The sequence below is a fragment of the Panthera onca genome, chromosome B1 (genome assembly GCF_046562875.1).
Source record: "Panthera onca isolate mPanOnc1 chromosome B1, mPanOnc1 haplotype 2, whole genome shotgun sequence".
Lineage (NCBI taxonomy): Eukaryota > Metazoa > Chordata > Mammalia > Carnivora > Felidae > Panthera > Panthera onca.
The window spans coordinates 90,275,789-90,303,096 of record NC_138342.1 but is presented as its reverse complement, the minus strand read 5'-3'; the positions used below and the strand labels follow the sequence as shown (position 1 = coordinate 90,303,096).

The 27,308-nt window shown below is 42.7% G+C and overlaps 1 protein-coding gene across 1 annotated transcript in view; it reads right to left on the bottom strand.

Annotated features, from left to right (window-relative positions):
- The window catches only part of HADH (hydroxyacyl-CoA dehydrogenase), a 50,359-nt gene that overhangs the window by 14,241 nt on the left and 8,810 nt on the right, over positions 1-27,308 (bottom strand). The window contains exons 2-4 of the mRNA XM_060654476.3: positions 10,507-10,635; positions 4,608-4,765; positions 728-854 (exon numbers count right to left, since the gene is read on the bottom strand). Of these exons, the coding sequence (XP_060510459.1) occupies positions 728-854; positions 4,608-4,765; positions 10,507-10,635 (414 nt within the window). The remainder of the gene's footprint in view (positions 1-727; positions 855-4,607; positions 4,766-10,506; positions 10,636-27,308) is intronic.

Sequence of the window (27,308 nt, the reverse complement as noted above, 5' to 3'; positions counted from 1 at the left end):
TGCAAAGTGTCTATTGTGACTTGTCTCCAGGTACCCAAGTCTCCAGGCAAACAAGCAGAAGCAGCCCAAACAGGATCACTGAGGGCCCACTCCCCTCCATCTCAAGGGTCTGTGGTCAGGAGGTTCAGGCTACCGGGGAGCTGCTTTAATAGCTGTGATCAAAACACATGGGAGGTGTGCCTCATCTGAGGACAATACCAAGGCCCTGTTACCTGGGCCAGAATTCACCTCACGAATGGTGGACAAGGTGGTACAGCAGCTCCTGTGTAAAACCAGGCTAATAAAATTCCATTTACAGCCTGGAGCAAACTGACCCCACTGAGACAGTATAGACACATGTGGCTCTGCCCTCTGTGGTCTCATCAAGCCAGTGAGTGGTCTTTGGTGCTGTCTTCCCAGCCAGATGCCTCTCTCTGCACTACCCATCAAATATGGCGCAAGTAAGTACATGACACTTCACAAAGCTAGCAGCCCTTCTGGCCATCACTGGTCAGAACACCGGGCTGCAAAGGAACAAAGCACAACAGCCTTCCTAGATATTAGGTGCTCTTTCCTCTTCTGGCTCTGGAAGGACAGACTGCGGCCAGAGAAACTCAAGCACAAAGACCATCTTCCGCCCTCCCATTCATATCCACCCAGAGCAATCCCCGGTAGCAGCCAGGGTATGAGGCAGAGAGCAGGGCTGGGAGAGCCGGCAGAGCCAGCAGACACGCGTGAGCCCACTGACCTCCACAAGCTTCATCATGGGCACTGGGTTGAAGAAATGGAGCCCGGCGAATCGGTCCTGTCTTGTGGTGGCATTGGCTATGTCTGTGATGTGCAGAGAGGAAGTGTTGCTGGCAAAGATTGTGTGTCTGTGGAGAGAAAGATGGCGGAGTGTCGGAATGAGTCCCATCTCTGGAAACAAAGAGGACTGCTCTGGGTGCGACTGCACAAGGCGACTGCCTGCTGTCCCGATCTATCGTCCTGATCCCTGGAGGAAGTCAGGGAGATCTTTATCCAGGAAGCTGAAATCAAGTGACCAGTTTCATTCAAATTCTGAAATTTTAAATTAGGTAATTTAAAAGCTACCTGTTCCAAAGGTATATCTAGTCTTTACCAATCTTTCATTAATTTTAGGGAGAAACATTTCTCTACTTTCACTAGTTAATTTTCATGATATGCAGGAAAAAAGGAGGCTACTACTTAACCTCAGTCACAAAATGAAACCTAAATGAGCACAGACTAATGAAAGAAAGGATGCATCACAGACTCTCAAAATAAACAAAAAAATTGTAAAGAAACACCTGAATCCTCAATGAGAAACATCAGATGAAACAGATGAGAAACATTAACTAAGATCTTTTCCCCTCAAGTTAAAAGCTTTAATTTTCCACTTAAAGGGAATTAAAATGCAAACAGAAGAAAACCAACATGGTCCAAAAAATGTTTTAAAGTTACACGGGTAGGTCTGGGGAAGGAAGGAAACATGTACATTGTAAACATAGTTCTAAGTATTGTGCTTATAAAATCTCCTCAAACAGCAGTACCATCTTTTTTGTGTGTTGTATAATATTAATTTTTAAGAATCCATATTTATTTAAACCAAATTCAGTTTTTAAAGACCACAGTAAAGTGGGGTGCCAAAGGTATTCCAGACAAATCTTCAAACAAAGACTTCTAGGCTTTCCTACAGCACCACCTTGTGGGTAAACATACGTAAAACCGCCTAATACTATTTAGAACCATAATGGCCTGGTCAGTGCATGAAGGAGAGGGGTCCCTTACTGACCAGACTGGGGTGGGGGTGCGGGGGGTGGGGTGGGCAGTGTAGCCTACCCAAAAGGAAAACTAAATCTGCTTGAAATCAGAGGTGAATGGGAGAGGAGGGGACAGGAGAAGAAACATGAGTGTGGTTGCACTGCAGCACTGTTAGGCTGCACACCAGGAACCACAGCAGCAGGGCCACCGCAATCCAAGGCTGTGCTAGCAGGGGCTGTTATCCTCATAACGCGGAGCCTGTTTATAGCACGACTTGAAGGGCAACTTGTCTGCAAAAGGGAGAAATGAAGGCATACTGTAGGGCACATTTCATTAAAGGAGCCCAATCCCGAGTGTCTCCCATCCAAGGCTCTCCCAGCATGTATTTGACCAGAAGGGGAAGACACCTCTTCCTCACACACCTCTCCCAGTAGGACTGGGCCAGCTCTGCTCCTATCAGCTCTCACACTGCCCTCCTTCCACACAAATACTGTGTGTGGACAGATTAAACATACAGGGTTGCCTTATCTTCCACAAAAAAGTACACCCTCACCATTTTCCCTGAAACACTTGACTCTTGGACAGTCTTTGGTTTTTCCCTAACACTCAGGTACCCAAAAAACTACTTTTCTCTTAAATGTACTAACAGAAAATCAGTAGCAAACATGATGATCATTAGCAACGCCTCCAAGCCTTAGTATGGAGAACGCAAGAGGGGGTGAGGGGTGCTGAGGTGGACTGGAGAGTTCATACTTTGTTGGAAGTGGAAAGACAGGACTCAGCTGGGACCGACCGTGGGCTCTGGCCAAACTTTTCATCGGTACTTTTTGTACTGCAGTTAGGGAAGTGATGTTCTTTTCCAGGCTGCATCAGGGCTTCCACCTGGAACCCTGATGCTAGAACATATTCTAAACTCCTGCTACAGGATTAACTAAAACTTAACAGGAAAGTATATCTCAATCAAGCTGCCTAAAAAAACAAAAACAAAGCTTAGGAGGTATTCAATAAAGGTGGTCTAAAATGAAAACAAGAGTGTAGAGAAGGACAGCTGGTGTCCAGAAGCAGAGTCACATCCATGGCATGCCTACTCGGGTGTGCCCTGTCACATGCCACATCTGTTTTACATCAACCTAAGTGAAAGAGCCTGGTACAGTGCCTGACACACAGCAGGCACTCAGGAAATGTGAGTCCAATTAATTAATATGCTCAACAACCCTGTGCAATAGGTACCATGACCCCTATTTTGCAGATTACTAGGGAAACTAGTCTTAAGAGGGTTAGAACTGGGAAGGTCTGGGAACTGTTTACCCCTAACCCCCCATTCCAATCACAGATGATAAAAACTGAGGGCCAGAAAGACTTCATGACCGTCCAAGGTCAGAGAGGAAAGGCGGGGGGGGGGGGGGGGGGGGGGGGGGGGGGGGAGGCGATAGACACGGCCCCAGGCCACCTACCTTTCCCCTAACAGTCCCTCCATTACTCACACTGACACGAGAGGGCAGTCAGACCCGTCACTGTCACGAAAGAATGACCATCATTTCAATAAAGGCTGAACTTCTAGACTACACCTTTCCTGGGGTGGGAGGTGGTTTACTATCTTAGAGGGCTCCCTGCTCACTTGGGAGACAATACCTGGACCAAAGAATTTTCTGTTTTTGCAGACCCTAAATGTCAATGTGAAGAGAAAGAGCACACTGATCAGCAGAGTGACACAAAGGTGACAGAAAGACAGGTGTCTCCTCTTTGTCAAAAGCAGGGCTTCTCCGGATACCAGGCCATACAGTTAAGAGGGCTCACGTTCCAGCAGGCTGGGATGCCAGCATTTCTCTGTAACTGCTGCTCGCTGGCAGCCTAAGAATTGCTTTTGTCATATAATCTTATTCTGACTTTCAGTTCTAACCAGGAAAGGTGAAGTGTGGCTAAGCAAGCCCCAAGGAGAGTGTGAATAAATCAGCCAGGTGTCACAACTGCCAAAAGCCAAAAGTCAAATACAACTGAAGGTCCCAAATTCTGAGAACGAGAGCTGCACACGCGCAAAAGCTTGCTGACACTCGTTCAGACCGCCAGTTCTGAGCCCCAGGCGCCCGTATACCTCACCTACGTGGGGATGACTCGCCTCTCCCACCCTTTGCCAGGAAGCCTGGGAAGAACTCAATGCTCCCGTAATGCTCCCAAGTGTTTTGACTTAATCCAGATAAAGCTCACAACAGGAGAGCCCAGGGAACTTTGTGTAGACAGAGAGGCATTCCCTTCAACTACACCATTCTGGGGCACCTTGGTGGCTCAGTCGGTTAAGCGTCCGACTTCGGCTCAGGTCATGATCTCGCAGTTTGTGGGTTTGAGCCCCACGTCGGGCTCTGTGCTGCCAGCTCAGAGCCTGGAGCCTGCTTCTGATTCTGTGTCTCCCTATCTCTCTGCTCCTCCCCTGTTCATGTTGTCTCCCTCAAAAATAAACATTAAAAAACAAAACAAAACACTACACCATTCTGAAGGTTGTCCTCAAAAAAAGTAATTTTGTCACGAAACTACTGTGAGTTTCCTCAGCAGACATCTGAGGACATGCCCAAGCTCTTCGTCCTCTGGCCTGGGAGGGCCCAGGCAGAGGACTGTCTCTGAATGGACCCTCCACTTTCCTGTGGGAAATTCCACCCTCATTTTGGGACAAGGATCAGATGGAGGCAGCTCAAGCCTTGGGAAGCAGACAGAGAGGATAGAGAACAGGGGAAACGGTGTCAGGTCTTCTGGAAACAGCTATGTGATATTAAAAAGAGAAGTGGGCTTAGTGTCAAAAGACTCCCTCCTGGGAGAAAAGCCCAAGCCAGAGAAGGGAGCCCTTAAACCAACAAGAATGCCCAAGGGTCACATACTCAGAGGCAAACTTGTCCAGCCTCTTGAAGAGCTCGTTCTTCACCTTCAGGTTTTCCACGATGGCCTCCACCACCAGGTCTGTGCTGTGGACCACAGATGCTGCATCCGTGCTGGTTGATATGCTGTTCAGGGTCTTCTCCACAAATTCATCACCCGCCTGACACAGTGGAAGAAAGGAGAAGAGAGTATTCACCAGACTCACCAGAAAATGCTGTGATTTGCTGAGGCAGGAGAGAGGAGGGCGAGGACAGGCAAACACGCCCCAGAGGCAACTGGAATGTGTCCTGAATTCTAAGAAATAAAACTCCCTACTTTTCCGTTTAGGGACGATGGCATCTCAGTATGCTTCTAGACACCAGGGCAAGAGTCAGCTTGGGAACGTCCCAGCTGCTGGTCAGCTATCACTGTTGTGTACAGGTCATAATCCTTCACACTCTTTGTCAGCTCTGCTCCAGTTACTAAATGGTCCACCTGCAGCACCTGCATTGGCCTGCTCTCTATCTGTTCAGTAAGTGAGCAGACTGCCATGCACTGTTCCAGGAACAGGCTTCCAGGGAGCCTGGAAAAGAGTAAGAGCTTAGCTCAGCGACATTCATTAGTCTGAGAGGTGATGCTGACTATTCTTTTTTTTTTTTTTTTTTCCCACCCTGAAGAGAGAAAGGCACAAGTGAAAGAGGGGCAGAGAGACAGAATATCCCAGGAGGGGCAGAGAGAGAGAGAGAAAGAGAGACAGCGAGAAGTGGGGCTCGTGATCATCCAATGCAGGGGTCAACTCACCAACCGTGAGATCATGACCTGAGCCGAAGTCAGATGCTTAACCGACTGAGCCACCCAGGTGCCCCTGACTATTCATCTCTAGGAGAAGGCAGACAGGGCGCCTGGGTGGCTCAGTCGATTAAGTGTCTGACTTTGGCTCAGGTCATGATCTCACGGTTTGTGAGTTCAAGCTCCCCATCAGGCTCTGTGCTGATGGCTCAGAGCCTGGAGCCTGCTTCAGATTCTGTGTCTCCCTCTCTCTCTGTCCTTCTCCTGCTGGCACTCCGTGTGCATCTCTCTCAAAATTAAATAAACATTAAAAAAAATTTTTTTTTAAGAGAAGGCAGAGAAGAGCTGAGCGAGGGCAAGAGAGGGTAAGAAAGCCAAACTTAGCAATCCTTCTTCAAGTAATAATTGCCCATCACAAACCAGCAACTGGTGTTGCAAAAACATGCCAGACACAGCCTCCACTTGCAGAAAGCTTGCAGTCCCACCTTTGTCTCATCTGTGACTCCAGATTTCCACAGACATACCTCAGGGCAGAAGACAGCACCTCTAAATATATTCAGTAATTAGTATCGGCCTCTCTCCACTCCCCAAGAGCAGAACAAAACATAGACTCCTAGGCCCATCTCCAGAGATTCAGATTCAGTAGGTCTGAGGTGGTACCTGGAAAACTGTTTTTTAGAAAAAGATGCCCCAGGGATTGTGATATAGCTAGTAGACTAGTCAGCACTTGAGACCTCTGGCCCACATAAAGCTTGGATTGTGATAGATGATGTGATTTCCATCAAATTGCTAGATCTGTGAGAGGACAAAAAAATGAGAAAATGAATAAAACATAGTACCTGCTTTCTAGAGGCTCATAATCTAGTCAGAAGTCATGTGTAGGCACAGGAGTTAAAGAATCTAGGAAAGTATTGTGGGTAAAGTTGGGTGTGGACATATCCTTTATAGGATGGATGGATTTCTACTGGTGGAGATGGGGGACAAAGAAAAGACCACATGAATGAGCGAGCTCTGGGAGCTTTTTATTTGGAAACTATCAAATGTAAAAATGTTGAAAGACTAGTGTAATAGTAGCAACTGTAACGTAGATCAACCTAGATTTAATAATTGTTAAAATTTTGCCACATTTGCTCATTTGTTTTATCTTTCTTTACACACCCTTGTTTTCTTGCTAAATCTTTAGAAAGTAAATTGCTAACATCATGTCACTTCACCAGAATAAGTACACACGCATCTTCCAAAAATAAGAACATTTGTTTACATAGCATAGTCTCATTGAAACAGTTGGAAAATAGTACATTCTCGAACTTCCCCAGTTGTCTCTCAAGATGTAGTCAAAGCTTGCACATTTCATTTGGCTCTTTTATCTCTTAGTTTTAAATGGTCTGCTTATATTGTTTTTGTCTCCCCCATGACATTTTTAATTGAGAAATTTCCTGAGCTAAATGTAGACTCATGCATACCTGAGAAATAATACAGAGAAATCCTTTGTAAAAAAAAAAAAAAAAAGGAAGAAGACAGCACCTCTAACAAGTGCCATTTTATTTCAGGATGTAATTTGTCCATGGGGCATTGTCAGCCTGGGAACACATTCAGCAACGTGGTCATAATCAGCAAAGCCATCCAAAACCATCATGGAACAAAACAACTATCAGAGCTTTTCCACAGAAATATGCTGTGAGATAAAAAGTGATTTTAAATTTTCTATTGGCTGCATTTTAAAAACTGAACAGGTAAAATTAGTTTTATCTAACCCAATCCATCTAAGATACTATCATTTGAACATGTAATCAATATAAAAAGCAATGAGATGTTTGGGGCGCCTGGGTGGCTCAGTTGGTTAAGTGTCTGACTCTTGATTTCAGCTCAGGTCATGATCTCACGGTTCATGAGTTTGAGCCCCGCCATCAAGCCATCGCTTGATGGCTCCACATCGGGCTCTACGCTGCTGGTGCGGAGCTTGCTTGGGATTCTCTCTGTCTGCCTCTCTCTCTGCCCCTCCCTTGCTCTCTCTCAAAATACATAAAATTAAAAAAAAAAAAAAAAAAAAAAAAAAAAGCAGTGTGACATTTTACATTCGTCCTTCCTATTAAGTCTTTGAAATCTGGTGTCTGTCTTCACATGCAGCATGTGACTCGACTTGGACCAGCCCCATGTTGAGCTCTCCACAGCCGTCTGTAGCAAGTGGCTGATGTGCTGGTCTGTGCAGAGCAAAGTGCATGCAGTGTGTCAATGAGGCAAGCTGAAGCTGACTCGTCCCTCCTCCAAGCACATCCCAGGCACAGATGAGAAACACCAAGACACCAGACTCCCAAGGAGTCACTCATCTGGAGCTGTGCATCTGGAGCACACCACCCACTTTTTTTTTTTTTTTTTTTTTTTTAATCCTTCAAGCAGGGCCCAGAGCCTCTGCTCAAAGGAGACAAGCAGCAGATGTGTACAGAATAAACAAATGAAGAATGCAGATGACCTGGGTTCAGACTCACTCTGTCCTTGACTCCAACTTCCAGGGCTCTTAGCAACACCCCCCCGCCCCTGGCCCCATCTGGACCCTCATCACCCTCATCACAATATGCCCTATCTCAGGTCCCCCTATCATTAAGAATATGGGGGACAGGGGTGCCTGGGTGGCTCCGTCAGTTAAGCATCTGACTCTTGGTTTCAGCTCCAGTCATGATCTCACGGTTAGTGAGTTCCAGCCCCTCACTGGGCTCCACACTGACAGCGCAGAGTCTGCTTTGGATTCTCTCTCTCCCTCTCTCTCCGCCCCTCCCCTGCTCACTCTCTCTCTCTCTCTCTCTCTCAAAATAGATAAATAAACTTAAAAAAAAAAAAGAATTTGGGAGACAGATGACAGTTGTTAATCTGCCTGTGATACTTATTGCTTGGATTTCTTCAGGGAGAAAGTAAAAATTATCTCCACTCCTGCCCCTCTGATTTTTAAAAGGTGACTACATATTAAGAAAATGCAAAGCGGGGCATCTGGGTATCTGAGTCAGTTAAGCATCTGACTCTGATCTCGGCTCGGGTCATAGTCTTGCGGTTCATGAATTCAAGCCCTGCATTGGGCTCCGTACTGACAGTATGGAGCTTACTTGGGATTCTCTCTTTCTCTCCCTCTGTTCCTCCACTGCTCATGCTCTCTCTCTTTCTCTCAAATACATAAACTTAAAAAAGAAAAAGAAAATGCAAACCAAAACCACAGTGAGATACCACTTCACACCTCCCATGATGGCTATTATGAAAAAAATAAAAAGCAAGCGTTGGCCAGGATGTGGAGAAACTGGAACCTTCATACACTGCTTGTAGGAATGTAAAATGGTTTAGCCACCATAGAAAACAGTTTGGTGGTTCCTTAAAAAGCCAAACACAGGACTGTCATATGACCCAGATATTCTACTTCTGGTACATATATGAATGAATTAAAGAAGGACCTGAACAGATAGTATATCAATGTTCACTGCAGCATTATTCATCACAATGGTCCAAAGGTGAGAACAACCCAAGGGTCACTGACAGGAATGGATAAACAATATGTGGTATATAGACATACAATGGAGTATTATTCAAGCATGATAAAGAGTGGAGGTCAGACACATGCTACAACCTGGATGAATCTTGAAGACAGATGAAATAAATCAAGTCAAAAAAGGACAAAAAGCATATGATTCCACTTACTGGAGGTCCCTAGAACAGGCAAATTCAGAGAGACAGAAAGCAAATTAGTGGTTACTGGGAGATGGGAGAAGGAGGGAATGAGGAGTTATTATTAATGGGTATAGAGTTTCTCTTTGGAAAGATGAAAGTTTTGTAAAGAGTTGTGATGGCTGCACAATAGTGTGAATGTAATTAAAGTCACCAAATTCTACCCTTAAAAATAGCTAAAATGGCAAATTTTATCTGACACATATTTTATAATAAAGAATTTCAAAAGGTGGGGCGCTGGAGTGGCTCACTTAGTTGAACATCTGACTCTTGATTTCGCCTCAGGTCATGATCTCACAGTTCATGAGTCTGATGTCGGGCTCTGTGCTGGCAGCGTGGACCCTGATCGGGATTTTTCTCTCTCCCTCTCTCTCTGCCCCTTCCCTGCTCATGCTCATGCTCACTCTCTCTCTCTCAAAATAAATAAACTTTAAAAAAATTTTTTGAGGGGTGCCTGGGTGGCTCAGTTGGTTAAGCGTCTGACTTCGGCTCAGGTCATGATCTCACAGTTTGTGAGTTCGAGCCCCTCGTCGGGCTCTGTGCTGACAGCTCAGAGCCTGGAGCCTGCTTCGGATTCTGTGTCTTCCCTTATCTCTGCTCCTCCCCTGCTCAGGCTCTGTCTCTATCTCTCAGTAATGAATAAACGTTTAAAAAAAAATTTTTTTTAAATAAATAAATAAATAAACAATTTTTTTGAAAAGGCAACTAGACATACACTATGGACACCTGAGGTGACAAACAGAACAAAATCCCTACCTGCACTCTTCTCTGCCTGTGTATGAAAGTGAAATTCCATCCAAGCCCCAAGGGAACCAATCTTAAGCAACTTTAACAAGATGACAAACGTAAACAAAAATTCACTTGGTGACTTCCACAGTATTTCTAATTAAATGTGAAGGTCCAAAGAAAACGAGTCAGTGAACCAATTTCCAGCCTTCTAGGGTTCCTCAGGTTCTTGCACCCCCTCTGCTGCTGGGAAGTGAGAACATTCTGTATTTTCCTCTCTGGTAATGACATTACAAAAGGGCATAAGACATTGTTTAAGCAATCAAAATTTTCTATCTGAATACAATGTTTATTATATCATTTTCTTTTAAACTTACAAGTACAAAAATTACCTTCCTGTTTCACTCTCTTCCATCAGTATAACAAAACAGGTGTTCCTTAAGCCCAAATTCTCAATGGACAGAATGAGTTCACTACCTGCAGAAACCTTCTCCCCCACCTCAAAACCCAACAATATGGTTATCTACTTCTCCTGCTTTGTAATCAGTTCTTACAGTTAGTATGTACAGTGATGATGTTACTTATACTGGTCTAAAGTTATGGGAAAATGAGCTTTACACAACAAATCGAAAAAGAAGCAAAGGCCACCAAATGTGATATGGTCAGAGGAATGGTCTTGAAATCATATAAAACAAAAATTACCTTGGGGTTTTCTGCAAACTTCTTCTTGGCCACTTTCCTAAGGCTTTCCTCAATCCCCTTTCTAGATTTTGCTAGTATGTCCTCTGTCTGGTCCACCAACATTACCGTGTGGCCAGTTGCTGCAGCAACCTAGAGCAAAAAAAGAAAGAAAACATAAAAGAATAAAAATAGTAGAGTTTCATATTCCATATGAACTCTGCCACCATTCCATTCAAAATACCAAGTAAACGTAATAATAAGCCAGTATCAACTAAACACATACCTCTTGCCAGGCACTGCTCTAAAGCCTTTATGTGGACGGACAAATTCTCAAAACCACCTTATAAGAAGTATGTGCACTGTCACACAACAGGTAGGCAGCAGAGCTGGGATCTGAATCAAGGCTCTGAAGGCCACACTCTCATCACCTCCCTGAACAGTACTGTCCAACAGGGAGCCACTAGCCACATGTGGTATTTAACTGAAATGGACTAAAGTTCAAAATTCAGTTCCTCAGTTGCACTAGCCGTATTCCATGTGCTCAAGAGCCCACTCACAGAGCGCTTACTCCCCATCCACCATCTTTTTTCCTTAAAATTGGAGCATATCCTGTGTAGCTTGACCACTTAGCTCATCTCTTCTGCGTCCTTAGCTCAGTAACAGGAAGACTTGAATAACTGTAGCAAAAAGTTTCCAAGGGCTATTTAGTGACATGGTTCCCATGAAAGTAGGTCTTTGGTGGTCAGCCAACTTAGGAGGGCAATTCCCCTCCCTGCCCCATCCCACCTTGGCTAAGTCCTGAGGGCACTTAGCCAAGTGCCCTGCTGCTCAAAGTGTGAGTGAAGTTTGAGTGAAGCTGCTCAAAGTTCACCTGGAGCCAGCTTCGTTCAGCTATATTCAGTGACGAGTCAATCCCAATTTCATCATAATTTGCCAACAGCTTTGGCAAGGACTGTGGAACAGGTAGTGTGGCTAAAAATAGGTCATTGGGTCACATTACAGGTAGGCATTGTACTCAGTTCAAGCCATAAGTAAGAGGACCATGGCCTATAACACAAATATAAATAATACAGGACACCAGCACAACTGACATGCCCCTCAGGGTCTGAGAAGACCCCTGCAGGGCCACTGCTTTAGAACTTCTGTAGGCCAACAGTGAGTAGGAGAGGGACAGGTTAGCTGAAATGAACCTGCCCAGAGATGACAGGAAGAAACAGTTCTAAACTACCATCATGATGTGAGATTTTTTTAAACTAGGCAAGTAAAAATTCAAAGCTGAAAACCAGAGAGGAAAAGTAACAGAAAAGCAAAACTCAAAGGCAAAGAGGTTCAAATCCCTGAGCCAAGATTTCCTAAGAACACTTATAAAAATTATAAGACAGGTTTTAAATGGAAGTTAATTACAATAGCACCTACATTCTCTTCCTGGGAAAGCTTCATAAAGGGGCTGCAAGTCTGAGCCTGTGGGACCTGTAGGCAGGCAGCATCAGTACTGCCCTGCCCCAGAGCATGCCTGGGAACCAAGAAAAGAAAATGCTGCCAGGACAGGAAGGTCTAACAACCATAGCTGGGTAGTGGTGGTAACGAGAATTACCTTGATAAAAGGACAGAGGCAAGCGGTGAACTTGCCCTATTGGCAGAAACACAAGCTGCAGGCAGGCAGCATGGCCAAAGCAAAACAACGTCCGGAAAGCAAAACCCCCATCAATCCAGAGGAGGGTTTCTCTCTAAATAACAGCAGACCCAGGCTCATCTTGCCAACACCTCAAATCACGTGACACAAATTTGAACATCTAATAGATTCAGAGCAAAAAAAGCAAAAGCAAATTTAGACACAGTGCAGAAAAGGCAACACAGCAGGCCTGGGACTGTTACCTTTAGAAATGCCCTTGGCTGGCACCTGGAAACTTAGATTTGGAGGGTTCCCATCCTTCCCAGAGAAGAATGGTTCTCTGTGCCTAAACTGCTTATGCATTGTGGTTTTTGCTGCACACCTGCTTTCTTTCTGGGGGTCAGGAATTTTGGTATGTGCCAGGCAGAGGGTGCCTATGCGAACAGCCCCAATAAAGACCAAAGGCCCTGGGTCTCCAATGAGCATCCCTGGTCAACATTCCATATGTGCGGTCACAACTTATTCCTGGAGGAACTGTGTGTGTCCTGTGCGACTCCACTGGGAGAGGACTCTGGAAGCTTGCCCCTGTTTTCCGCCAGACTTTGTCCCACACATCTTTTCCCTCTGCTGTTTCTGTTTTGTATCCTCTTGTTGTAATAAATGGTAGCCATGAGTATAACTATACGCTGGGTCCTGTGCCTAAATCACCAAAGCTGGAGGAGTGGGGACATTTGGTGGAGAATCATGACACAGAAACTAAGAAAATAAATCTCAAATTCCAGATGCAGCTGGTGATGAAATTAAACTAGTTGGAGACAGACAACCCTGCGAAGCAACAGCTGAGGGAGGTGTGATGACCAGCGATGGGACACCTCACCTGCAAGGTGGAGGCAAGCAGAGGTGCTGGCTTAGGGACCTCCCATTTTTGTTCCAGCTCCTCTGAGAGTCCCTCTGGAATGACACAAGTGATCTTCACTTTGTCCCTCTTAACCTCTGACCTAGGTCATCCTTTGACTAGGACAGAAAGGATTCCTCAGATTTCTACATGACTAGGTCCCAGTCCACTTCCCCTCCTTTTTCTCCAGCAGGCATCGCTCAAGTTTTTTTGCTCCTCAAGGAGTTGGAGAAGAAAATTCAAGTACATCTGGCACAAGATAGTACCAAAGCTGAAGGAAAGAGAGATAAAGAAAATGAGGGCAGTGTCCTTCTGCTCAGGGACTTTATAATCACACTGAGAATACATGGGGGGGGGGGGGAAAACTAAATATATAAGGCTCCATATATGGGAAGTCAAATAAAATAAAAACTGCCATAGTGAAGAATCCTTTCAGGCATCTGAACTCAGAAGGCTGGATAAGAGGAGGACATCCAGAATGGGCCAAGAATAAAGGATTAACCATGAAGAGGTGTGGGGGAAGGGGACAGGGAAGGAACAAATAAGAGGTGATTTCACACCTTTTCTCTAGAAACCCATTTTCAAAGTTGTTATACTCATGTTTGATTTGACAGTCATGGGGAATTTTTTGTTACAGAGCAGATAAGCCACAATGCTTTCCTTATACACTTAACCCCTGAACAACTTGGGGTTAGGTGTGCTGACCCCCTACACCATTGCAAATCCACATACAACTTATGGCTCCCCAAAACTTAACTATTAAGCCTACTGTTGACCAGAGGCCTTACTAATAACAATCAATTAAAAAATATTTTTGCGGGGCACCTGGGTGGCTCAGTTGGTTAAGCGTCCGACTTCGGCTCAGGTCATGATCTCACGGTCCGTGGGTTCGAGCCCCGCATCGGGCTCTGTGCTGACAGCTCAGAGCCTGGAGCCTGTTTCAGATTCTGTGTCTCCCTCTTTCTCTGACCCTCCCCTGTTCATGCTTTCTCCCTGTCTCAAAAATAAATAAATGTTAAAAAAAAAATTAAAAAAAAATATTTTTGCATGTTTTATGTATTATATACCATATTCTTACAGTAAAGCAAGCTAAAGAAAATGTTAAGAAAATCTTAAAGAAGAGGGAATACATTTACAATATTGTAAAAAATCCATGTATAAGTGGATCTACATAGTTTAGACCCATGTTGTTCAAGGATCAATTATAATTATTTTGTTTAAACTGCAAGCAGAACCAAACCCGGAGAGGAAAGTGCCCTCAAATATTCAAGTAAACCAAAGCCACATGCATTATAAAAACACTAAAATTCAACCAGGAAAAACCATGGCCAGAAAAGCATTTTCAGCCTGTATGCTGACCCTCCTCTTATCCTAAGTCCTCTGATTAACTCCTCCAGCCACTCCCTCTTCTGTCCTCCCACAACCCCACCCCCGCAAGAAGACACTGAGCAGGTGGGTCCCTGCCTTGCCTCATCCTGAATGAGCACACTAGAGACAACGTGTGTGTAGACACTGGCCAAAAACAGCTATTAAATCAAGACTCTCCAGGCAATGTTCCGGGAGAGCAAAGTGCACATGTCAAATGATCACGTCAAAGTGAGCGTGTTAAAGACATTTGTTTATTTTCCCTCTCAACCAGAAGATGCAGGAGGTGCAAGGAGGGGACAAACCTAACAGAGAGGAAGAAGACAGATCTTTCCCAGTGTGTTACTGATCACATTTTTGCTCTGCAACATTTCCCTTAGCTCCACAGTGCCTCATTGGTCTGAAAAAGGTTCAATTTTTTCTCTCTTACTCAAATGACTGGAACATTTTCTAGGATTTTGGACTCTCCAAAGTGCCTATACCAGTATTTCTGGTCTAGTAAGAAGGCAACAATTGTATACTCTAAATAGTTATTCCTGACAGTTTTGTTTGTTTTTGTTTTTGTAAACATTTTCTACTTCAGCTTTTCTTTTCTTGATTAATTCATAAAACTTCAGGAAAATATGAAGGAAATCTTATGGTGTAGACACAGGTAGAAAGGACATTCCTATTTAAAATTTTTTTTAATGTTTATTTACTTTAGAGAGAGAGATAGAGAGAGAGAAGGAGGGAGGGAGGGTGAGGGAGCACAAAGGGGGTAGGGGCAGAGAGAGAGGGAGACACAGAATCTGAAGCAGGCTCCAGGCTGTAAGCTGTCAGCACAGAGCTTCACGCGGGGCTCAAACCCATGAACTGCAAGATATGACTTGAGCCAAAGTAGGATGCTCAACCGACTGAACTACCCAGGCTCCCCAGGACATCCCTATTTAAAACCAAAGTGGATATGGCTAAGTTTGAATGGAGAAAATACAGGCAAAAAAGAGAAAATTAAATTCTCTGTGAAGTATTTTCCATTTTATGAAGAAGCTCTTTGGTGCAGGTCACAATTTATTACGGATAGAACGGATGAACTTTATAGCATCACTTCAAGTGATTTCAGGTTACAGCAATATTTTCATTCTATCTACCCACAGACAGCAACCCAACCTGATGTTCAAGTTTCCTGCAGTCATTTCTTGCAGACATATTCCAGGGACATCAGGTCAGCAACATCTTGAGGACAACTTCATGTCCTATTTGTCTTTGCAAACCTAAGCACATGGCCCATAGTTAGCACTCAATGCTTACTTAGTAAATAAATAAACAAACAAACAAAACACAACTAGCTCATTGCCTGGCACGTATTAGATGCTTTCCACAGGATGAGTCCAATGTTCTTTTACTATATTAATCTACTCCAAATGGGATTGGTATTCCTTTCCTACTGCTATGTGTCTGAACTGTCCAGCACTGAGATGGACTCAGGATCAAGCAGTCTGTCTCTTGCCCCCATGCATTCCATGTCAGACCTGAGAGCTGCATGACTCTTACCCCAGACTGGCTCTATAAGCTGAGACCGTCGTAAGCATGGCTACACAGCCACAGGCCACTTAATAAAGGCCAGCTTATTTCTTTCTAAATTATTAATGCACTTGTCTTATTTCTCCTATGAGATCCCTGAGAGCTAGGAGTGCTTACAGAAGTAACAGTCTCTATCCACAATTATCAGAAAGAACACAAACCCTTAAAAAAAGGAAGAAAAAAAAGCAACAAATGCAGCAAAATTAAGAGCCACAATGTACTGAGCACTTACTATGTACCAGGCACATACTCTGCATTTTCCAAGACTATTTCTGATCAATCCAAAAACTTTGTTAAAGTAGACATCAACCCTGTTTTGCAAATGAAGAAAAGGAATTAGAGAGAGCAATATCACTCAGCTGTTAAGCTGTGAAGCCAGAGGTCGAATTCCAAGGCTGCCTGGCCCCAGAACTTTTCTTGTAATCTAGTTAGAGGAGTCCAAGGAATGCTGCCTTATTTGCTGAGACAACCAGCTTTCAAGATACAAAAATAATAAAATATCATTTTACAAAAAGTTCATGCTATTGACTTTTTTGTATTCTCTTTCCCTCATGCCTTCCTTAGTAACTATTATGGACTTGGTGACATCCACAAAAATTCCTATTAAATAATGTGTCAGTTCTTCTCCAAACTGGAGTCCTAATACACTTGAACAGTTCTTACGAAATTGGAAGGACCATTCCATTTCATAGATAAGGTAAACTGGGGCTTAAAGAGGTTCGGCAACTTGTGTATTTCCCATGGTTAGAGTTAGCAAGTGGTATAATAACAACAGAAGCAGCCTTCAGTTCAATCGTATCACAGTCATAGTCACAGCAAAAAGGACTTGATAAACAAGAACATCTATCCAGTTAAATGACAGCTTCCATGTGAGCATTAAAGCCTCAAAAGACACCTGAAACAGCCTGTGTTTCTAGAATAGGAGTTCTCAAAGTATGGGTCCTGGGCCAGCAGCATCAACATCAGCTGGGAACTTGTTAGAAATGCAAATTCTCAGTCCGCCTGAGTGTCTCAGTTGGTTAAACATCTGGCTCTTGGTTTCAGCTCAGGTCATGATCTCATGGTTCTTGAGTCTGAGCCCCAAGTTGGGCTCCACTGCTGACAGCGTGGGGCCTGCTTGGGATCCTCTCTCTCCCTCTTGCTCTGACCCTCCCCTGGTCGCTCTCTCAAAATAAATAAACTTAAAAAAAAAAAAAAAAAAAGAAACGAAACGAAAATTCTCAGACTCCACTCCCAACCCAATAAATCAGAAACTATGGATTGGGTCAGAATTTTAACAAAGCTTTCCTAGTGATTCAGATGTTCTACAGTCTGTGCTCAAATCTGGTTGCAGATTAGAATCAGGTGGGGGACATTTAAATCAACCAATGTCCAACTCTCACCTGCAGATTCTGTGATTTAGTCTGAAGGCACTGGCATTTAAAAAAACACCCCCAGATGATTCTAATGTGCAGTCCAAGAACCAAAGCATCGCTCTAAAATAAAGAACCTGTCAGCCCTGATCCCTATCCCCACCCCATCCCAGCCCTCCTGGGTTGCCAACTATCTCCTCAAGCCACTGAGAGCCCAGCAAATCTCTGTCCCTAAATCAGTAGGGTTTCTAGGTCTTCCTATTGCCCTGTCCCTGAGAAAGTTCTAAATGTTATCTAGAACATACTATCTGAAAGACTCCTCTCCTCTAACTTCTCCCCAAATTCCTCAAGGAAAAGTCAGGCTCCACCAAGCTCCTACTTCTGCCCAGGACTCTTGAATATCAGGGTATTGCTACATTTCCCCTAAACAGAACTTGCTTCTTAATTCCTTTCTTGAAGGTCAAGCCCCACACCCTTGTTTCCTGATTATGTTCCAGTACCTTCCCTTGAAATGGCTCTCTTGTAGTATTGATCTGTGGCCACATATGCATCCACACTGATCTTTGATGACTGCTGGTTCCTGGCTAACCCCCAACATTCTTAAGCTAGTTGCTCCCTTTCTTCTCCACAGGCAGCAGTGCCAGGGTAAAATCCTGAGTTCCCTAGAGAAGAAATCCCTTGAAAAAGTCCACAGCAAACAGAAACCAGAGGCCACAGAGGTTTGCTGTCCCTAGTAACAACTACAGTTTAGAGTACTTCGTATGTGCCAGATATCAGGCCTATCTCATTTAATTTTATTTAACCAATTCTCAAGTATCAAATGCCCATTTTAATAAAGTGTCACCTATGGTTCTGTAGTTTATTCTCTTGACAATTATGAGATTAAAACCTACAGTAAAAGAGCATATATGATTATTTTTGACATTTGGAACAGGAAAACACATTATGTGGTTACCACTATTCCTACAGCTAATTACTGACCCCAAGAGAGGATCCATGTAACACAAGTATCTACAATATAAGTATTGTGCTAAGCACTGAAAGGCTCAGTTCTTCAGTATCCAGAGCTGTTATATCTTTACCAAATGCCTGTAATTGTTCCATTCTCCCACTTCTTTCTTCAATTTATAGCAAAAGGTTCTTGGAGAAGGCACTGTGTCTTCCCTTGACACGAATGATATTACAAACACAAGTGTACATACTGGCACTGATGTATCAGATCTTATCAGTGATACAATAAACATTCATATCATCCAGAAGATGTTTAAAATTCAAGATCATCAATGACAGGAAAACACATAATTTTTAAATTTCCTATAGAACTTTCAGATCCTCACAATAAGCTTTCATAAAGACCCTAGTTTGAAAAGCAATGACCTCATCTAACCTTTATGGTAACCATAAAATGAAATATTAAAGAAGGTGTATCCAAAAAAAAGTATCAGAAAGAAGAAGAAGAAGAAGAAGAAGAAGAAGAAGAAGAAGACGACGACGACATCGTCGTCACACATTTAAACTGAAACACAGCATTGACACTTAGTTCAACAACATTCCTCTTTCAGTCCCACATAACAAACCAGTGTAGGGCCAGATGTTTCCACAGCAAAAGCCTCCCAACAGAGTTTCCCCCTTTCAAGCTCATCTCTTGCAACCTTAACAGAGGTTTGTTTCATTTTCTTAAAGTGCAAAAGTCTCCACGGGTTCATGGTGGTTGGGGAGGAAGGAACATGTCTAAACAAGTCTAAAACTATAAAACTCGTAACTCCTAAGGCCATCCCACACAGTTTCTTTAGCTGCTTCTTTTTGACCTTAAAATCTCTTTCCCATCTAACTTCTATCAGTCTTGTAAGATTCATTCCTAATTGCTGCTGAGGCCCACTTCTCTCCTATGATAGATATGGTGGTTCATGGTTATGGCTTTCTAGTTACTCCTCCCCAATGAAATCCTGAGTCCTTCAAGAAGTTAGGTTTTCATTCATGGCTTTCATTTACACTCTGCTTTGAAGGCTAAGAACAGAACAAGACTGCTGTGTTGTTCTGGGAAGCCAAATAATTGTACAGTAAAACCCTGGTTTGTGAGCATAATTCATTCCGAAAACATGCTTGTAATCCACAGCACTTGTATATCAAAGTGTATTTCCCCTAAGAAATAATGGAAAGTTAGATGATTTGTTCTACAACCTAAAACTACTCATATAAAAATGATTACAATACTGTAATAGAATACAAAATAATAAAGAAGAAAATACAAAATATAAAGAAAAATAAATTAACCTGCACTTACCTTTGAAAACCTTTGTGGCTGGTGCGAGGGAGACAAGAGAGGAGGGTTATTGTGTAAGACGACTTTCACTCTCACTAAAGGAATCACTGCTATCTATTGGCTCAATGGAATCTTTTTCTTTTCGTGCAATTTTAACAAGGAACCTATCCAAGGACACTTGCTTTTGCCTCCTTTTGAGGATTTCGCGGAAATGTGACATTACATTGTCGTTAAACAGATTCATCACTCGCACTGCTACAGCCTTATTCCAGTGGTGCTTTTCTACAAAATTTTGCACAATTTCCCACATTTTAAACATCTCCCTAATCTCATTTGAAGTGAGGGATCCCCCTACCTTTATCTCCTTCTCCTCTGCAGATGAGATGCAGACACAGACTTCCTATAAAATCTTGCAATTTCGGCCACTCACATACTTCATTCATAATTCTCAACGATTTCCTTCTTAACTTCCACCATAATCATCTCCTTCTTACCACTTTTCAACCTTTTTCTGCATGAGGGCCATTGTATACACTCGCACAGATATTGACTACAGTACAGTATCAATAGACTCTTGTCATATGCTGTTAACTGGCAATAAGGCAGCAGAGAAAAGAGTCTGTATCTGCAGACAGGCTGACCTAGAATGAGGCAAAGCATTCCTATGCTTACTCGTGTATGGAAAAGCAAAGGACTGTCCATAGGTGCTTTGAAGTGACAAAAAACACACTAGTGCCAGTTGTGGGCACCCTCCAACATTCTGAAAAATCACAGATTTCTGCCAAACACCATGGCCTGAGACCGAGCATCTGAGCATGGGAGACCATCACCCACAATCCCTCAGTGAGAGAAGAACTACTGGCTCAGTTGTGATCATGTGACATTCGGCGTCATGTACTACTCATATTACAAGACACTGCTTGTTTATAAAGTTAAATTTATTAGAAATGTTTGCTCTTGGGTGTTATACATAGGGAATGAATCACTGGAATCTACTCCCAAAATCATTATTGCACTATATGCTAGTTTGGATGTAAATTAAAAAATAAAAATTAATTAATTAATTAATTAAAATTAAAATTAAAAAAAAGAAATGTTTGCTCATCTTGTGGAACACTCGCAGAACAAGTTACTCACAATCCAAGGTTTTAATGTACTGGGGTATACAAACAATATGGATAGCAGGGAAACCTTTGAACAGTCTGGGTGAAAAATACAGAGATTATTAGAAAATGCTTTCCACCGAATGATCAAAGGTCACAGACAAAATACTTGGTTTCTGAGGGTGAGCATTTTTGATCCCATCCCCAATACCTGAGCTCCCCTATGGAGAGGAGAACTACCGTTTAGAGTACATGCTGGCTATGGCTACATCTCCACGTTCACTCCTTCAAATGACTACTGCCTACTACTGACTCAACATCTATGTCATCCATGCCTCTTTCAGGCTCTGGAATAAGGTAGTGAATAAAACAAGTCCCCTGCTCTCAGGGAGCTTTCACTCCTCATAAATTACCCAATTTCATCTTCATAATAGCCTTTGGGGTAAGTATTATAACTATAAGAAAACTGAAGGTCTGAAGGGGACTAGGATTTGAAGGTAAGCTGTCCACATCTGGAGCTCACGTGCTGGCTATTCGTGACCCAAAAGGCACTGCTGGGTCCAAGGGGAACAGTCAAGACCTTTCTGAGCTGAGCAAGGACCAGCCCATCTGGAGCTCAGCTACCAGATGTGAGATGGGAAACATTCCATGACCTCTGTGGGCCGTCTCCTTATCTAGAAAAAAAAAAAAAAATGGGGCAATAGGGTTGTTGAGAGGATTAAATGAGTTAATATATGCTAAACACTGAAAATGGTGCCTGGAATATCACAAGAGCTGATTATTTTTATTCTAGGCAGCTCCCTTCCTCCTTCTTCAAGGGTCTGAGGCCTAATACTGGATCCAGGTACAGCCTCCTAAGGTAAATTATTTTATTTTGCTTTTGTTCTTATGCCTTTTTTTTTTTTTTTTTTTAAGTTTATTTATTTGAGAGAGAAAGAGAGCACCAGCAGGGTAGGGGCAGAGAGAGAGAGGTAGAGAGAGAAAACCTCCATGAGCTGTCAGCACAGAGCCCGAGGTGTGGCTAGAACTCACAAAACAAGAGATCATGACCTGAGCCATAGTCAAGAGTTGGACGCTTACCAACTAAGCCACTCAGGCATCCTGGTTCTTAAACCTTCTGATCCCAAGATTTGTTCCTTTCTATGTCCTTCCTTTTTTTACAAACAGACTGGGATCTCTCTTCATTTAAAAAGAAAGTAAGAGGGGTGCCTGGGTGGCTCAGTCAGTTAAGCGTCTGACTTTGGCTCAGGTCATGATCTCCCAGGTCCATGAGTTCAAGACCCATGTCGGGCTCTGTGCTGACAGCTTGCAGCCTGGAGCTGCTTCAGATTCTGTGTCTTCCTCTCTCTCTGCCCCTCCCCACTTCACACTCTGTCCCTCTTTCTCAAAAATAAATAAACATTTAAAAAACTTGAAGAAAATTTAAAAAAAAAAAACAAAAAAACAAAAAAAGAAAAAGTTGGGGAGGGGGGACCTTCAAACTTCCTTAACCGCCTAAAGCTGGCCTTCACTTCACTACCAATTACTGGGTGGCAGAATAGTATGTGGAACACAACTTCTAGAATCAGACTTTAAACCCTGGCTTAGCCACTGGACTGCAGGACTTTGAGCAAGTTATGCAGCCTCTCTATCTATGGTTTCCTGATCTGTTACAAGAGATAACCAGTACCCTTCTCGTTGGATTGCTGTGAATGCTAAAGACGTGAATGCATCTGAAGTGTCCAGACCAAGGCCAGGCTCACAGAAGGTTCAATGATGCTTGCTAACTGCCACTCTGGTCACCACTCTCAGTGCTTCCACTTTCACCCCCGCTATGCAATTCTTAAACACTAGCAACACCTCCTTAAACACTTAAATACTTCCTCCACCACAACTGCTGTATAACTTATCTGTGGTCTTCTAACTGCTAAAGGCAATGCCTCTTCTTCAGCTTTATCTTCTACTTTTCCAAAGCCCTGCACATTGCCAACTAGGGCTTAATTTTTAAACTGTCTCCAATTTCTTACCTCTATTTCTTATCTCTGTTCCTCTTAGCCATATTGACTTCTCTCAATCTTTCAGCCTCTAAACAAAGGTTTAAACCTTTGTTTAAACAAATCCTTCAAGATTCTGCTTTCAATATTCTTTTTGTCTCTGTATCTTTTCCTTCTGGACTCTCAATCATTCTCATAATTCCAACTATGCCTAAAACGAACACCTTCCATCCTTAGTCATCATCTTGATGTCCTACAGTCATCGTCCTGACCCTAAATCCAGTTCTCTTTGAACTTCATTAATGGTATCACTATTCTGAGAGTCTCAATTTGCTGGACAACACCTTTTTCTTAATCTCAACCTTTAATTACAGTCTTAAAAAATTCTACCCATTCTTCAAGGCCCACTTCAAATGTTACCCTCTCCATGAAGCCTTTTTCCAAATGAATGTGCTCTTTTTTTCTGTTTTGAAACCACAGAGCTAGACTTTTGCTGGTCTTATTATGGCACTTTATAACAAAGTAAACTGTGTCATTTGGATCTTTGTTTAGCAATTTCTGCCTGTAGACTTAAATTCCTTATGGCAGAAACTCTTTTGGGCTTTGTACCTTCTAGTACTTATCATATGCCTTGTACACAGTGTCGATACCATAAGTAATTGCTAAATACGAAATGCTCTGGAGTATAGTAACCAGGGCCTGTACTCTACCCCAGGCACACCATACTTCCTCCTTCTCTGAACTATTTCATGGCTTCACGCCCCTGCCCAGGTGGTTCCCCCTACGAGGAAGCCCCTTCTCCCTCATTGCTGCTTGGGGGACTCCAATAACCTTCAACACAGAGGCTATTTCTCCTTTAGTGAAACCTCCCCAATCTCTAACAGAGGTGGTCACTTCTTGGTACCTCTACTGATTTACAGATACAAAAAAAAATCTTCCATATAGGACTCCAAATACTGAAAGAAAAAGTACAGAGCTGGTGTGAACCACCAGCTGTCAATGGCTGCTCACTTATGTAATGGTAGCTCAATCACCAGGTTATAAACACAACAGATAAATCAAAAACAAATTGGTCACAGGCTATTTTATGTTGTAAAAATCTCGCGTATTTCAGAATAATAGTCATTAACCCATCAACAGACAGGAGAAATTCCAGATGTGAAAGAGATAAATTAGATATGGAAATGTTGAGTAACACCAACTTTTAATGATGAACTCAAGAAAATACCTAGAGACCTTTCCAAAAGAGCTGTTGCATCATCCACTTCAGAGTCTGAATTTGCTGTTCACACAAATACCAATACAGGGTGGTTCTGGCACACTCCCATCTGCAGTCCAACCAGAATTTCCAGTAAATATGAATTTCATATATGTAGTGCAGGGGCACCTAGGGGGCTCAATCGGTTAAGCATCCAACTTTGAATATGAGCCCCATGTCAGGTTCTCCGCTGTCAGCATGAAGCCTGCTTCAGAACCTCCGTTCCCTCTCTCTGCCCCTCCCCACTTGCACCCTCTCTCTCTCTCAAATAAATAAACTTAAAAATATATGTATGTAGTGCAATATATACATATGCCTTTTTTTACATATACTTTTTAAATTTCCCTTTTTCCTTACTGTAGAAGATGTATCCTATAGGTCAGATCATATCTTAACATATTTAAAAGTCTTACTGAAGACATTTAAACCACCAAAACTTTCGTATGTATCAGGTCACATCCCAGATGACAGATAGGCAATCTGTCTGCCTTTATTAGTTAGTTGTTCATGCTTATATTTCTTTCTCTGGACAATGAGCTACCCAAAAGCAGCAAGCACACATCACCTTTTACCCACCCCAATACCCAGCACATGCAAGACACTTAATATTTGTGAGAGGTGCCTGGGTGGCTCAGTCGGTTGAGCGTCTGACTTCAGCTCAGGTCATGATCTCACAGTCTGTGGGTTCGAGCCCTGCGTCAGGCTCTGTGCACAGCTCGGAGCCTGGAGCCTGCCACAGATTCTGTGTCTCCCTCTCTCTCTGCCCCTCCCCTGCTCATGCTCTGTCTCTTGTCTCAAAAATAAATAAAAACATTTTTAAAAATTATGAAAAGAACACATGAACGAATAATAAATGTATTTCTAAAAAGGCCCAGTTTGCAAATCATTTTAGGACTAAGTTCTCAAGAAGTCATGACTATACAGAATAGCTAAAATTAACAACACAGGAAACAACAGGTGTTGGCAAGGATGTGGAGAAAGGGGAACCCTCTTACACTCTTGGTAGGAATGCAACTTGGTGCAGCCACTCTGGAAAAGCGTATGGAAGTTCTTCAAAAAATTAAAAATAGAGCTACCCTACGATCCAGCACTTGCACTACAAGGCATTTACCCAAAGGATACAAAAATATTGATTCAAAAGGATAAATGCACCCTTATGTTTACAGTAGCAGTATCAACAATAGCCAAATTACGGAATGAGCCCATGTGTCCACCGACTGATGAATGGATAAAGAAGTGGTGGTGGTGTGTGTGTGTATGTGTGTATCTCTCTCTCTCTCTCTCTCTCTCTCTCTATACACACACACACACACACACACACACATACATACAATGGAACATTACTCAGCCATTAAAAAAAAAATGAATGAAATCTTACCACTTGCAATGATGTGGACAGAGCTAGAGAGTATTATGCTAAAGAAAATGAGTCCGTCAGAGAAAGACAAATGCTATGTGATTTCACTCATATATGGAATTTAAGAAACAAAACAGACGAACATGGGGGTTGAGAGAAAGAGAAGCAAACCAGGAAAAAGACTCTTAACTATACAGAACAAACTGAGAGTTACTGAAGGGGAGATGGGGGCAGAGGGGGGAGGATGGGCTAGATGGGTGATGGGCATTGAGGAGGGCACTTGTGGTGAACACTGGGTGCTATATGTAAGTGATAAATCACTAAATTCTGCACCTGAAACTAATATTAAACTGTATGTTAACTAAGTAAAATTTAATAAAGACTTAAAAAATTAAAAAAAAAATTTTTTTTTCAACTTTTTTTTTTTTTATTTATTTTTGGGACAGAGAGAGACAGAGCATGAACGGGGGAGGGGCCGAGAGAGAGGGAGACACAGAATCGGAAACAGGCTCCAGGCTCCAAGCCATCAGCCCAGAGCCTGACGCGGGGCTCGAACCCACGGACCACGAGATCGTGACCTGGCTGAAGTCGGACGCTTAACCGACTGCGCCACCCAGGCGCCCCAAGACTTAAAAAATTTTTAAAAAAGAAGTCATGATTATAACTAGAAACTACAACAAATTTTACATAACCTTCAAGATATTTTAGAATTACAAAAAAATCACATTACTTTGAAAGGGATAGTAACAACAACAACAAGAGCTAACTAATAACCAGTCTTTTGGTCAGTTGCCAAGTGGAAAAAAATGCTACAAGTCTGTTATTTTGGCAAACAGACTAACTGTTTTCTGGCACTGCTGGTTAAGATGCCAGGCAAAAGCGGAACTGAAGGGCATGTGAATGTGTCCTGTACCTTTTATCCAAGTGGCTGTGGGCAAAGCTAGAGGCATGCAAACCCTGTATTTGTGACCATCTGTGAGGGGCACACGTGTGAGCCAAGTCAAGGATGGCCACAGACACACAAGCTCACTCCCTCCAACACAGGTTTCTTCTCTATCACACTGGGGAAACTGAGGTACCTTAGCTTCTCAACTACTGCAAGATCAGAGATCAGAAATCAGAAAAGTATTTATGGTTCAGGTTTATTAGCTACAGATAAACAAAACCACGGATTTTTAGAACAGAAAGATACCCTAAATATCATTAGTGTGGTGGCTTTCAAACTTTTTTAGCCATTAAATCCTTCTTCATAGAAATGCATACAGAAGAGCAATATATAAAACAGAGGTCAGGGAAGGGATCTATTCACATCCTGATGGCTATTACAAAAGTGAAAACAAAATAAGTTATTGGCAAAAATATGGAGAAACTGGCACCCTTGCACACTGCTGATGAGAATGTAAAATGGTGCATTATGGAAATTCCTCAAAAAATTAAAAATAATTACATATTATCCAGCAATTCTATTTCTAGGTATATACTCAAAAGAACTGAAAGCAAGGACTCTTAATAATTTAGTCCTTGTTAGTCCTACGTATACACATACTCACAGCAGCATTATTCACAGTGACCAAGAAGTGGAAGCAACTCAAGTGTCCCAAGGTGGATAAATGGATAGAGAAAATGTGGTGCATACATTATTCCCCTGAAAATATCCCAATGGACTATTATTCCTTAAAAAGGAAGGAAACTCTGACACATGGTACAACATGGATGAACCTTCAAGATGTAACATTAAGTGAAATAAGCTAGTCACAAAAGGAAGAATACAGATTCCACTTGGATGATGTGCCTAGAACAGTCAAATTCATAGAGATAGAAAGTAGAATGGTGGCTTCTAGGGGATGGAGCAGTGGGGGGAAGTCATCTTTAATGGGTACAGAATTTCAATTTTGCAAGATGCAGAGTTCTAGAGATAGATGATGGCGATGGTTTCACAATAATGTATAAACACTTAAATGCCACTGAACCGCATACAGGTCTCCCCCACTATCTGGAAGAAGACTTCTATGAAACCTTTCATAAGCCAAAATGGCATAAAGCAAAGAAGCAATTACCATTAATTTATATGGAAAATTTTTGAGC